The 14,343-nt window shown below is 44.1% G+C and overlaps 1 protein-coding gene across 1 annotated transcript in view; it reads left to right on the top strand.

Annotated features, from left to right (window-relative positions):
* The window catches only part of xylt2 (xylosyltransferase II), a 13,272-nt gene extending 908 nt beyond the window's left edge, over positions 1–12,364 (top strand). The window contains exons 2-11 of the mRNA XM_035654777.1: positions 3,287–3,785; positions 4,406–4,581; positions 6,098–6,300; positions 6,836–6,916; positions 7,361–7,577; positions 7,982–8,158; positions 8,286–8,542; positions 8,668–8,863; positions 9,223–9,556; positions 9,807–12,364. Coding sequence (XP_035510670.1) covers positions 3,287–3,785; positions 4,406–4,581; positions 6,098–6,300; positions 6,836–6,916; positions 7,361–7,577; positions 7,982–8,158; positions 8,286–8,542; positions 8,668–8,863; positions 9,223–9,556; positions 9,807–10,129 — 2,463 coding nt within the window. The 3' untranslated portion in view covers positions 10,130–12,364. The remainder of the gene's footprint in view (positions 1–3,286; positions 3,786–4,405; positions 4,582–6,097; positions 6,301–6,835; positions 6,917–7,360; positions 7,578–7,981; positions 8,159–8,285; positions 8,543–8,667; positions 8,864–9,222; positions 9,557–9,806) is intronic.
* Positions 12,365–14,343: the final 1,979 nt, after the last annotated feature.

The following is a 14,343-nucleotide window of genomic DNA, read 5'->3' as shown; positions in this document are numbered from 1 at the left end:
TCTCTCTCTCTCTCTGACCTTCACTAAGCTTTGAATCATCCCAAAACACCCCGAGAACAAGCACATCCCGGGGATAAACACAGGTTAAACTTTATACCACTGACAGAAAGCATTCACCGCGGGACGCTTATCTCCTCGTCTCCCTCCACACCTGCAGCACACACTACCCCGAGGCAGTGTCTGCTCCTGTTCTCCCTAAATAAGGTAAGGGGAGTTGTTAACAGATGTGACCCGCGGAGGACTGTGCAAACTGATAGAGTCACAGGAATGCAAGCTGAAACCTGAGTTGGGAGCCGTGCTGCCTCTCTGTCCTGATATGAAAAGCATGGATGTTGTCAGTGTCCACCAAGACACTGATGTGGAGCAATTCGCTCGACTGTAAGCGAAACAGTAAACACAAAGCTTGTTCCAGGGAGTGCCTGGTCCTCTGCCGTTCGTTTAATGGGAGTGACGGCGGCCTAGATGAAGTGGTCCGTTTCCTTGGAGCACACTTAAAAGTGACATTGTGACAAAAGGGGAAATGTGGCGTTGACGTGCCGTGCGTCAGATTGCAGAAGTACCGTTCCTTCTCACTTCCATCGTCAGGTTTATTCAGGCTTAAACATGCTTCAGCAGAGATACGGAGGAATGTCGGTAGAGGTCTGTGCTCAGCTGAAGCTCACCTGTGACTGTGAGGGAGCGCCCACCTCCAAAACCTCAACACAACTTCACACAGTGCCGTCACTTTATTAATAATCCCATTTCTAATTCAGCTAATAATTAACGATTCAAAGTGGAAAGCGGGTCTCGTTCATTCCTTGCGAGCTTCAGAAATGTGACACTGCCGCTCGCCACAACTATGTCGGCATGTCAGGACGTCTGCGCGAATGGGGGCTGTTTGCAGAGTCACAGATTCAGACTCAAATTTCAGCCTTAAGGACGCCTATTAATCATCCTCCACCTCTGAACGGTGCATGGCTGCATTCTTCCTCTCCGTGCTCTCTCCGGTCATTTGCTCTGCTCTAATCAGTGGCGTGTGTGAACACAGAGGAGGGGAGAGGATTGTGAGGACAGAAAGAGAAGACCCTGCCTGCTCCTGCTCTCCTACAGAGAGGAGTGCTCGCTGCTTCCCGCTTCAGCAGATGGCGGCGCCGATATGGTTTCACTCAACTTTAATTGGAAAGTAAAGACGCTGGCTGGCTTGCCTTTGAATCAATACGTTTTTGACTTGATGGTGTTAATTAAAAGCTGTGAAAACGAGTGATAAGGAAAATTGAAACGTTAGCCCCTGCTGCATCTTTTCAGCTGCAGAGTAAGTCATGTTATCAGTGTTGGCCGCCCTGTTAGATCTTCACTGGTGTTTCTCTTCATTCTGCAGCTACGAGCCTCCATGGAGAGAAAATGTACTGCCGCCACAAACTGTGAAATGTTCTCAAATTTTGAGTTTATCATAATTAATTCCCAAAATAAGAATTGCCTTAACTCTACGATTCTCTTCTGACCCAAAACTGAGACCAAAATCAGAACAGAGAGGGCACTGAGTTGTTTGAGTTGTTTGATCCTCACTGCTGGTGTCTGGCTTTGCTATTAAACAGACCTTAGTGTTACATACATATGAGGTTGTTCTGAGAAATGAGATTAAGACAGAAATCAGAAAACCCTTTTAATTCACTGAAATGATGTAAAACCAGCAGTTCTTCCTCACACTTCAGTAGACTTAATGATTGCAGGTAAAGGTTCAGCTGGACTTTGGATGTCACACTGAGGCTCCTGTTAGAAAACCCAGTTACACACTCCACGCTGAAGAAACGAATGGAGCTGTGTGAACCAGGTGACAATAACCAGGTAAATGCCTGTAAAGTGACTGACGGAGGCTTGCAGCGCAGTGACTGGTGTAAAGGTGGGCTCCACAGACAGTGCCTCTCACTGTAATGGGTTAGAGAGCAGTGGGCAGTCAGTGTGTGACTGAGCTGTGTTGGTTGGCAGCTGCTTTACTGGCAGTGTATGCTCTGGCTCCTGTGCTGCCACACAGCCCCGGCCCCTCCTCTGTGCCAGTGGCGTGAATGGAGCGGGCCCGCGCTCTGCCGTATCATCTGATGGAGGCAGAAAGCTCTGTTCTTCTTCCTCTTCTCTAAGTGCACGCGTTGACGTCCCTTTGTGTGATCCACTGATCCACTGTGCCAACGCTGTGATGCTGCTTGGCTAAAAGATTTTAAAAATGGCTTAAGTCCTGCGTTTTTCAAAGCCCGTCCTCCACGTCTGTCGGTGTGATTTGTGCTCCAGTAAGACTGATTTTCTATACTCTTGCATTAAACTTGTACTATACATTGTGAAAATGTAGGAAAAATGGAGTGATGGTCGTGGTGTATCCCACACGTTCACCTACAAAAACACTGACACTAAACAAAATGTATCCACACATTTTAGACGAGGGAACAATATTTAGGCTTACACCAAGTTCCAGATGTTAACAAGATACATTTTCCAGCTCTTTTTGGGTTATTTATAACACAGCTCAACACTTTCCTTATATTGCTGAGTCCCACTGAATGTGCAGATTATTTCTGGACGTTCTGTCTCCTTCAGGGACGTTACAGCCAAATGTTTGCCGTGCCATCTTATTGTGAGAGCCTTGAACAAGAGTCTGTAAATTCTCAGAGGATGATTTGGAGATGCAAATGTCACATGCAGATCATGAAGTCATTGTGTAATTCTTTGATGAGTTATTAATCAAAATATGGAAACATCTTGTCACGAAGCTGCATCAAAGCTCACATATATCCTTACCATTCATATCTGTTAAATAATAGTTAAAAATTACCCCCATATGTAACCCCCCTTATTTCTGACTGTGTGAACATGTGACACACACACACTTGTATACATTTTCCTTCATTTTGTGCCGGAGGGTGCAGACGGTTTGTTGAGGTCTCTACAGTGAATCACTGCATTCATGATGTGTATGTGACTACCCAGAACTGTGCTTTTTGCAGATTAGCTCCACAAAAAGGCTCAGCTAAAAATAACCCAGATCAGAGAAGTGAAAAAACCCAAACCAAGTAAACACATCGTTCCCCCTGGGCCTCTTTCAGCTGTTGTCTTGGTGGCGCTCTTCCTTCACCTTATGTCATTTTTGGATTTGGAATCAACGCCTCCTCTCAGTTGTGTTTGTCCAAGATGATCTTATGGGATGACTGGCAATGAATCTGGATTTGAATTGTATTTTTATTCTATGTCTCTCTCTCTCTCTCTCTCTCTCTCTTCCTCTTTCTTTGTCCTGCTTTCTTTTTTGCTCCTCTCTCCTCAGAGAAAAATCCGTCGGTCTAAGTTGCCTGACCACAACAGCCTGGACCCCAAGAAAGACAGCACACTTTGGGAGAAACAAAAGTCTTTGTCGGGGAAGAGCAGGGGCAGATGGAGCGGCAGATTGGAGAGGACGGGAGGGACGGCAGCCAGCGCGCTGAGGAGAGGGACCAGTCGCAAAGGAGACAAGCCCAGCATCAGGCTCAAGTCCCACCAGGACCTTTCCAGCAGCCGCAACTTCAGCGAGAAACGAGGGGGCACTGACGAGGCGGCCAAGTTACCTTCCGCCGCCATACTGGGGGAGCCGGGCAGCGTGGACGGGGGACACCAAGTCCCCAGCAGTGACTTTGTGCCTAAATGTGATATCATAGGCAAGGACGCGTTGTCTGCCCTTCATCGCGCCGGGTCACAGCAGTGTCGACAGGAAATCGCCAACATCGTGTGTCAGCATCAGGCTGGGCAGCTCATGCCAGATGCACTCCCTCAGTTCTGCCCACAGCTCGGTGAGGAGCCTCTAACATCCGCACGGACACTGTGATGATGGTGGTTTTTACTCACTGATAGATTTCCAATCAATTTGTCATTATCACATTTTTTTTTTTCTATCTTAAGGTAGCCCAGAACATTTAAACATATGTGTCTCTGTCGGTGTTGTTCTAAATTAGTGGAAGGATGTTTTTAACCAGGATCTGTCTCAGATCTTATACAGTTGAGGATATTTTGGAGTCGTTTGTTCCAGTGAAATCCTAAAAACAAAAACATTTGACCCACTGGGATGAACCCAAGTATATGTGTATATTGCTCACCACTTTGCATGCATACATAATTGTAGTGCAGTGGTACAAACACTCCACCCACGGCTCTGGTTTTGTGTTGGCAGCGTTCATGTGTGTGGGCAGCTTTGTTGGAGGAAAAAATGAAAAATAAGAAACGAGGACAAAACGTCAACCTCCCCTTTTTAATCCTGTACCCTTCACACAGGAACCTCTCATGTAACCTTCTAAAATCTCATTTTATCCATTCAACAGTATCTTTCTCAACACCCAGCCTGCAAGATATTATTCTCTGAAGCTCTCCAAACCCTGCTAAGTCCGTCCTTTATGTCTCTGTCGTCTCCGGCCAGGTGTATCAAATCAAGTCCAGGCCGTTGGCGAGCTGGACAACAGCCTGTCCAAAGTGGAGAACCCTGTCAGAGTGGCTTTCGTTCTGATGGTCCATGGCCGCGCTGTACGGCAGCTCAAGCGCCTCATCAAAGCCATATATCATCGTGACCACTACTACTACATCCATGTGGACAAGGTAAACCCTAAAAAGAGATCACCCCACAGTCTCCAGTATATAAACTGTCCGGTCCTTTCTTGCACACAGACCAGCATTATCCAAATGAGAGACAAATCATTCATCTGGAAAAGGTTCTGCTGGTGTTACTATCTTTTTGTTTATTTATGCTCAGACTGAAGTGTGTTGGCCACTCTGCTTGGTGCTGGCTACACTGAGCTCACAAATGCTTTTACCAGTTAGGTCTTCTTGCATTATGAAGGTTAAATATATCCCCCGGGTCTCACGCTGTGTTAAAGGGGATTAGCCTGGATAGAGTAAAGTGTGGTTATTCTTAGGGGCTGGATTTAGTGGAGGAAAAGTCTGCTCTTATGTGCAGCTGGAAGGCCAGAGACAAACGTATGGCTGAGGGACGATGATCCCGAGGCAGAGAAACAGGGGCCTGTCGTCAGTGCACCTGTGTAGCCGGAAAGGTTGTCGAGTCCTGTGGAGTCGCTCTGTTCTGCTGCCAAGGGACGGTGGAGAGGCTCACTGGAGGCACTGATGAATAAGAAGTCTGTGGGACAGCCACACCACAGACACCATCTTAGACACGTGGCTAACCTCACCTCATTTATCTCGGAGGCAAAAGCCTGTTTGAGAGATGAGGCTGTAAAACAGGTCAGGTTGTACTGGAATCAGTCGAGCAGCTCCTCGGCACTCCACCACCCAAACCTCTACAGGACGGAGAGTTGGACTCATTCTGCTGCCTTTTTGCTCTTGCTGTTGTCTCCTTCATGAACACAACCAGGATGTTCACAGATACAGGCAGTGTCTGAAGCCCTTTGCCTCAACATACATCATCAAGTTCCTTGTACTAAATGTCTTTATTTAATCCAGGAAAGAGTCAGTAGCACATTGTTTGTGCTTTAACAAACACCATTGGACTTCATGTCCCTGAACAATTAGTTTCCAAATGTCTTTTTCTCTTAAACTGCCCATTTGTTGCTTCAGAACCTTTTTATTTGTTGTGTTTATTTGTTTGGTTGTTCATTATTTGGTAATTAACTAATTTAACCCCAATGGGAATTTCAAAACATTTTGTCTTCCTGCAGTCTTCAGACAAATGGTGACACATGCTCACTCGTAGCTATATATACCACCTTTAGTGTCTGTGCATAAAGCTTGACAGCTGCTTGGCTCTTTGGCTTCTTACCTTTCATCCTTTTATTCTCTCCTCAAGTTTAATCCCTGCTTTACTTTTTTTAAGCTCAGTTCATCTTATTTCTGTCAGCTATTGCCACTTGTGAGAAGGAAATTTGCTAAACGGTATAAAAGCTCATTTAAATTTTTTCTTTCTATTATCATGGTGACCCACAATCCAAAGCACCATGTGGCTGTTCTGCTCAGATCAAATTCTCTCAACATGAGCCAGCTTTGTGCGGTTGTCTTGGCACGGTGGCAGCTGCTGATCTGTGGCAACTAGATTATGTTTGTGATGCAGAAACACAGTTTTCACTCACATAACTGTCTGTCCTTTTGCTTTGAAATTCTCCAGCGGTCCGGCTACTTGCATCGGGAGGTCCTGCAGATAGCCCAGCAGTACCCAAACATACGAGCCACGCCCTGGCGGATGGTCACCATCTGGGGTGGTGCCAGCCTACTGAAGGCCTACCTACACAGCATGCAGGACCTGCTCTCCATGCTGGACTGGAAGTGGGATTTTTTCATCAATCTCAGTGCTACAGATTTTCCCACCAGGTTGGTCAGCAGAGAAACATCTTTATTGTGTAACTTTTGTCTCTGTACTCCAACTCTGTTCAAGTGTTAAATACAGCAGGTCCAGTACAAACACTGGTGTTGTATATCAGAGTTAGTCAGTCTTGACACATTTCCAGTTTGTGTTGATTCTTTCTTGGTTGCTTATCTTATTGGTGGCTTAGTCTTTCAGTACTGCATGCAGATTTGATTCCTTTGCTGGCTTACAGAGACAAAATCATGAAGTAGCATAGCATTTGCCAGATGGATAGAGTAGTCTGGTCGCAGCATTAAATTGATTGTTTTGGTCAGTGAATCACAGAGCTGGCAGTTAATAGTCTACTCACTTGCTGATCAGTTTTTGCTGAATATCTGAGGCTGTTTTGAGCCACTATCAAAGTAGCTGATAGTCTTTCTGAACCACTGCAACGGGGTAATAAGGTTGGATTGGTTGGATGCACACAGACAAGCCAGCATTTAAGAATCCTCTAGAAAGCTTTCTTTTCCTTTCAATTCTCACCTCAACAACTTCCCGCAGGACCAATGATGAACTGGTGGCGTTCCTGTCACAACAAAGAGATAAGAACTTCCTCAAGTCACACGGGAGAGAAAATGCCCGGTGAGTATGCTAGCTGTAATGGGCACAACCAACTACAACACACATTGTGTTGGTGTTTTTTGCTTAATTAAATCGGACACTTGTTAATGTTTAACCCAAACTTTTCAAGTGTTTTTTCCTCATAATTTAAAGGGTTAGTTCAGATTGTTTGACAGAATTTTCTCAGTGGTAGTGGTAAATGATGCATGGACGTAAACTCACTCTATGGATCCTGCAGAGATATCCAGCATGTCGGCAGCCGCAAATGAGACCAATTAATAAAACATTTAAAACTGCATGCTGTTAATATCACGCACAAGAGACACAAGCAACATGAAGTGTGGCAGCTCAGGCAGAAATGTTTTTTTGATCATTTACTTTGATGAATGCTGCAAACAGCTGCGCTGCAAACAGCTGCACTGCGTCTCTTCCACGCATCACTTTGAATTGTGCTCTGTGTCGAAGGTTTATTAAGAAGCAGGGCCTTGACCGTCTCTTCCATGAGTGTGACAACCACATGTGGCGTCTCGGCGAACGCAGCATCCCAGAAGGGCTGGAGGTCTCTGGCGGCTCTGATTGGTTTGCGCTCACCCACCGCTTCGTGGAGTACGTCATCCACTCCCAGGATGACCTGGTGTCAGGGCTAAAGCAGTTCTATTCCTACGCTCTGCTCCCTGCTGAGGTAAGTAAGCATTAGGTGGTCTGTTTATCTTATGTAGTTGAGACAGACAGTTTGATATACAAGTCTGTCTCATGCTCGTCCTCCCCTGCCAAGTCAGAAGAGCCTAGCAGCGGAGATAATGTAATACTTTAAGCTTTCAGGCGCAGTGTGCAGCAGAGGTGCCAGACGAGAGTAGGGTTCACTCGAGTTTATCTGACTGTGCGGTTTAATGTCTCAGCGGAGGTGCAGGGTTTGTTCTGTTGTTTGGTGCTATAGAGGCGTGACCCTTTGCAATTTAGAGTCAGTTGTTAGAAACTGCATTTACATGTCTTTGACGGTTTACAGTAACGTAACTCTCACACAACACAGCCTTTTGTTGTATTGCACAGCACAGCAGAAATGATAGCTTTACTCCTTCTTCCCAGTCCTTCTTCCACACTGTGCTCGGGAACAGTCACATGTGCGACACTCTGGTGGATAACAACCTGCGTGTCACCAACTGGAATCGTAAGCTGGGCTGTAAATGCCAGTACAAGCACATTGTGGACTGGTGTGGCTGCTCTCCCAATGATTTCAAACCACAAGACCTCATTCGGATCCAGGTGAGTGAGCCAGATGGAGGCCCTCTGCAGAGACATAGCTTGTACTTTGCCAGTCTCTCGTGTTTTTTTTTACTCCCAGTTTGGTTTAGTGTTCAAATGTTTATTTTTGCTTTTTTCGAATCCACAGCAACTGACCCGTCCGACATTCTTCGCCCGCAAGTTTGAGTCCACGGTGAACCAGGAGGCCATAGACATCCTGGACACTCACCTGTATGGCCAGTATGCTCCGGGCACCGTTGCTATCAAGGCGTACTGGGAGAGCTTGTTTGAGCAGTTGGATGGAGTGGGCTCACTCAGTGACGTGGCTCTCACTGCTTACACTTCTTTCTTTCGTCTGGGCCTCAAGAATCTGCTGACTATTCAGAGCAACACGGAGGCTTGCAGGTATGTAGACTTTTTATTTATTTTTGAACCTTTCAACGTTATAAAATGTGTATTTCTGTGCTGAATTGAAAGAATTTTCATTTCTTATGTATGATTTGTTTTTTCCACTGTCCTGCCCACTGCAGGTTTGAACCAGTAGGCTTCCCCCTCTCGGTACACTTGTACTTTTATGACGACCGTTTCCAAGGTTACCTGGTGCGTCAGGAAGTCCAGGCTGTGGGTTCAAAGGTCAGAGAGACACTGGAGGTGTGGGCAGTGCCCCAAGCCACGCTGGTCCTCGAGAAAAACCTCAAGGAGTTTGAAAGGCTAAAGAATCTGGAAGTAAGTCACCTTCTCTTCTTGTCTACTTGTCTCAGAGGATTATTCTCATCATTGAAGTTTCTGTCCCGTATCAACTTTTACTATCGGGGTACCTTAAGAAAACTGCTGTCTTGGAAGATTTTCTTCCTGATATGAAAAAATTGCAGTGGTTCGATCTGGCCAAAACTGAACTTTGAAGTTTAATTAGTTTAAAAAAATATGTTAATATTGGCGCTAGCGCTAACATATTCTCTCACCTTGTCCTAATCGAATATGAAAGTCAGAGACACAGGAGACTTTGTTTTTCTGTTCTGTGTAACGTAAACCGTTATTGTTTCAGGACTTTCCAGACTGAATCATTCTGTCTTTCTTCCTGGCAGATTGGCACTGACTGGGATCCTAAAGAAAGAATCTTTCGTAACTTTGGTGGGGTGATCGGCCCTCTGAATGAACCACTGGCAGTGCAGAAGTGGGCGCGTGGTCCCAACCTCACTGCCACTATTGTATGGATTGACCCAGCTCTGGTGGTGGCAGCATCTTATGACATCACCGTGGATGTGGATGCAGAGTACACCCAGTACAAACCCCCGCTGCAGCGCCCCCTGCGGCCCGGTACCTGGACTGTACGGGTGTTAAAACAGTGGGAGCGGGTGGCGGAGGCTCACTTCCTGGTCATGCCCTTAACCTTCAAAGATAAGGAGCCACTACGCAAAGGTGAGACATGAATTCATAAAGCCGGTGATGTTGTATATTTGTCTTTGAAAGACCAAAAGCAACTATGTGTTAGTCTTTCTCTAAATGAAGGAACGTATCACTATTGCAGCAGTGTGGCTCATTGAGGTGTTTTAGACAACAATGGAGCTCCTTGTAGTAATAATAATATGTGGTAACTCATCTGGTCATTTTTTTAATTTGCCCTTCTTTTTCTTGTCCTTTTGTCCTAATATGTGAATGTCCACTCCAGAAGAGGACAGCTGGCTCCATGCAGGTCCTCCAGGCAACTTGTACCTGGAGCAGAGCTTCCAGCAGCTGAACTCCGTGCTGAAGCTGCCTCCCCAGGAGTCTGCCATGCAGGAGGCTCAACGTAAAGCCCAGCTGGTAGGTCAGCCCCTTGAGGCGTGGGTGGACAGCAGCATAGAGACCTTCTGGGTTACAGGTGACCTGTGCGCCACACAGACTTCCTCTTGCCCTGCTGTGAGACTGTGCTCCAAGACCTCCTGGAGCTCTCTGTCCCCAGACCCCAAGTCTGAACTGGGCCCAGTCAAAAGTGATGGGCGGATCAGGTAGCCCCGAAGGAGGAGATGCTGTAGACTTAAACACATACGCAGGAAAACCTGCACTGGAGAGCTCCAAGAGAACCTGTGTGAACCAGATACTGTCTCAGAGGTCTGCTCAGACCTCAAGGGCACATAAGCAACGAGACATCTTCCTGCACTGAGGAGTTGAGATATTTTCAGTAACATGAAAATTCAGACTTAAAAGAGGACGATACGACTGCTGGAAATTTGCACATAGATGTTTGCAAGCGCAAAGACTTTTATATTGTTATTTTGCTGGCACACAGGATTTCAGTCCAGGTCTGTTTGGGTCGCAGTTTGAAAAGAACCCTCTGTGCACGTTTGAACCCGGTTTGAACGCACAGCTTTTAGTTTTTCCTCTGCTTTGAAAGAATCAGGAAGCAGTTGTCAAAACTCAACAAACACTCCTTGCTGTGTTCTATCTTCATTTCAAGGGAGAGTGGAACTTCTGAATCATATTATTGTGCTTATTTTGAAGCATTATTACGTAAGCATACAGAGCAGATAGATGAAGTGCACTTTACTGTAAGACTATAATGTTACACAGAGGTCACTTGGTTACAGTGGGAGAAGTTCAAAAAGTCATAAGGTCTCATTACTTCATTTTAATGTGGACTCTAAAGTAAATACCTGCACTGTCACTCCCCTGCACATACACGTCACTAAATACTTATAACCTGAATTAGGAAAGAGGTGAGAGTTCTTTTTATAGAGGTAGAGTCTTATTTTGTGTGTCATATCATTGTCTAACAAATGATTTAAACCTTTTCTTTGGACTGTTAGTTCCCTGAACTGGCTGTAAAGTGTTAAGTTGTCTTTGATGTCCACTGTTGCAAAAAAAAAGCACTCTTGAGTTGTTTTCGGTCAAATTCCCAGCTGTATGACCACTGAGTAAACCTGTGACCATGAAGACCGTTGATATAGCAGAAACCTTTAGTGAATAAGTTTCAGTTTCAAAGGTGAAATCCTCTGAATCTGGTGTGCTTTTTGGCTCCACAATTATTTGAACTAAAGCAACCTTGGCAAGGTCAAGAAACTGTGGCTAAACCTTTAAAGGAATAGTTTTGTGAGATGTTGATTTGCTTTCTTGTCAAGAGTTAAATGTTGATACTATTCTCACGTTTGTACGGTAAATACAAAGCAACAGCTAACAGCTGGCTAAAGTATCTTAGCATAAAGACTAGAAACAGTAGGAAACTGCTAGCCTGGCTTCCAAATGTAACAAAATCAGACTATTTCTTGGTCGGGACTAGCTAGTAACTTCCTAGAGTCTCCACTCAATCAGTGAGCTTTAGAGGACAGAACAGAGGTACCTTCATATCATTATACAGACGTGAAAGTTGTATCAACCTTCTCTTCTTTCTAACTCTCCAAAGGGCAGATTCCCTATCATTTATTTTCAATTCAAGACTTTCAAATAGCAGACTTGGTTAGACACACTGTTATACCTCCTGTTTATCAGTTAATATGCAGTATTGTCGCCGTGCGTGTCCTGTGGGCCTCACAGGTTGGTCATTGGTCCAGATCTCATTTCTTAAGGTGCATTTCAACACGAAATCCACCAATCAGAAACGGTAAACTGACCACTGTATGTTTGTGTTTTTACTGTAGCGTGACCGAGAGAATCTAAGCTGCCTTTATTTAGTCTAAAAGATGAATTGTTTACTACGGGAAAATAGCTTCCAGAGATGTGCAATGAATGCCTTTTCAGAAGATAATGAAACCCCCCTGTCTGTGTCTTAGTTAGCATTTTTATCTAGTTTTATGTGAGCTTTTACGTTTTTAAATACTCGTTGGCCACCACAGGAGTTTAAGTGACCTTGTTTACCTTGCACAGCACAGTTGCTTCAGTGAAGCCCCAGTTTGATAGATACAAGAGAGCAGAGCAATCAACCTAACAGATGTTATTTTTCTATACTGTTTGAGAGGAAGAGTGTGTGTTGTCCGTTCATCAGTGCTCTGTTAAACTATTAAAAATTGCTGTCTAATTAGATTGTGTTTGACAGTCCCACCTGTTCAGTTTCCTTTGAAGCAGACCTTACAGGGTTTTTTTTGAGGGGCTGGTGGGAGATTGTGGTCTCCGTCCGCGCAGCAGTCCGGTTGGTGAGTCATCCTGAGCCCTGTGGCTCTTATCTGAGTGTTTCTGCCCGTCACTGTATGCCTCTGGAAAAGCTCATAGGACAGGCATCGTGACTGACTCAATAAAGAAAACACTTAAATCAAAGATGGTGTCCTGCTGTTTCTTCTGTCTTCGTCTCTAACCGAATCTTGTGGTATTAGGGGGGTCATTCCTGGTGTTTCTTCCAGATGTGCTACATTAAACTTTTCTGTCAGTATGTTTAGAAGGTGTTTTCCCTTTAAAGCAGATGGAGGAGGTAGGACATGTTTGTGAAGAGGAGAAGCGCTCTCCAGGGTGCTGAACTCTTCCTCGTTGTCACTTCCTTGTTGTAATGCCCGACATGGTTTTACCTCATAAATACTGTAAACTACACCTCCGTGTTTGTCCCCAACCGGAAAGCTTTCATACAAACATTTGGTCCGGTTGTGCGTGCTCCAACCACAGGAGTCGAGGTAGTTGTGCGTCTTTTGTTGAGGATATAAACCCGAGGCATGCAGAGGAGGAGGAGGAGGGGCGGAGGTGATAACCGACATACAGGGGGGGGCAAAAAACCGGGCAAAGCTGAAGGAGAGGAAGTTTATGTGCAAAAGTCCCTCTGCTTTTCTCCATAAAACACGATTAAAGGACAAAAAGAGGATGGAGGACGCACGAGAAAGTCCGAGGCGGGAGGAGCTGAAGCTGGTTTCCTCGGACAGTGCGTACGGGTCATCTGCGGTGGACACGGACACAGAGGACGGACAGACGCCCACAGCCAACACCTTCCCTTATAATGAAGACATAACGCATAAGGTGATAACTTACTTGTGCTCTAATTCTCTGTAGATTTATCCGGGAAAAATTTGTCCAAAGAGTCCAAAACTAAACAGAATTACAGCTAATCTTAACTCTAATAGTGAGAAATGAATGTTTTTCAAGCAATTTATGTAAATTCAGTTCTTCAGTGTTGTATAACTAAGCTAAATTAAGATTATTATTATTATGAACATATATCAATATTTGCTTGGAAAAGCTCACAAATTAAGATATTTTAACAAAAAAAAAAAGTATTGAATAAAATTTCCAAATAGAGAATAGAGTTTTCATTAAACTTAAGCCACTTCTAAAAAAGTCTAAATTGTGTCCATTACAGATTATTAGGCACGTTATCAACAACTTATTTAAAAATAATCTAAATGAATGTGTTAAATTTGGTAGCATTTGACACCAAACTGGGGTGGCCCCCCTCCAGATCCACTGTCAGCTGATATCTGTACTAAATACAGTGTTCAATATTAAATATATAAAACCCAATTAAGAAACGCTCTTTCATAAATATGAATAAAACGTATATAAATTTGCCCATAACCTGTCAGATAATTTAGTGCATTATTAAAAATCAACTAATCATTATGAAATGTTAATTCACAATAACTAATAATAATTTATTGCATATATGTTTATTTAATTAAATAGATTTTTATCTCAACATTTTTATTGCTTTTTTAAAACTCTGTCTCATCCCAATCACTCTTATTTTTGTTATTTCATAATGACACTTTTTATTTAACGTCGTCACTTTTTATGACAGTAGTGTTCTGCCTCAATGAGACCGACCTCATCAGTAAGCACAACAAGTGCTACCAAATGTAACCAGTTAGCTCCTGTTAATTACTTGCACTACCTAATTAGTGTCTATTTAATACTGAACACTTGGGGGCTCTATAGTAAACGTCTGGTTCACAACCTTTTTGGCTTGAGTCCTATTAAAACAAAAAAGTGATATGCCTGTGAGTCCTGAGCAGTTCACAGTGATGTAACCTTCTCAACTTGTTTTCATATATCTAATATAATAAGCCCCACGCTGGGAACTACTGCAGTACACCACAAATAATCTATAAGCTATTTCGTAGGTACACCTGTACGATCTAATGCAATCCAATGTAACATTTGTAATAAAACCTAGAACCAAGTTGAATCAACACCTCTCTGACAGTGTCTGATCAATATGACCTTTAAATATGTTTTCCTAAATGTCATAGAATCGCGCAGTAGTTCATTAGCTTTGCTGTTTGCAGATAAATCTCCAACTTGTTTGATTGTAGGTG

The sequence above is a fragment of the Morone saxatilis genome, unplaced genomic scaffold, assembly GCF_004916995.1.
Source record: "Morone saxatilis isolate NCDOM2014 unplaced genomic scaffold, NCSU_SB_2.0 Contig14, whole genome shotgun sequence".
Lineage (NCBI taxonomy): Eukaryota > Metazoa > Chordata > Actinopteri > Moronidae > Morone > Morone saxatilis.
Note: the sequence above shows the minus strand (reverse complement) of the source record. Positions and strands in the feature narration are given on the sequence as shown.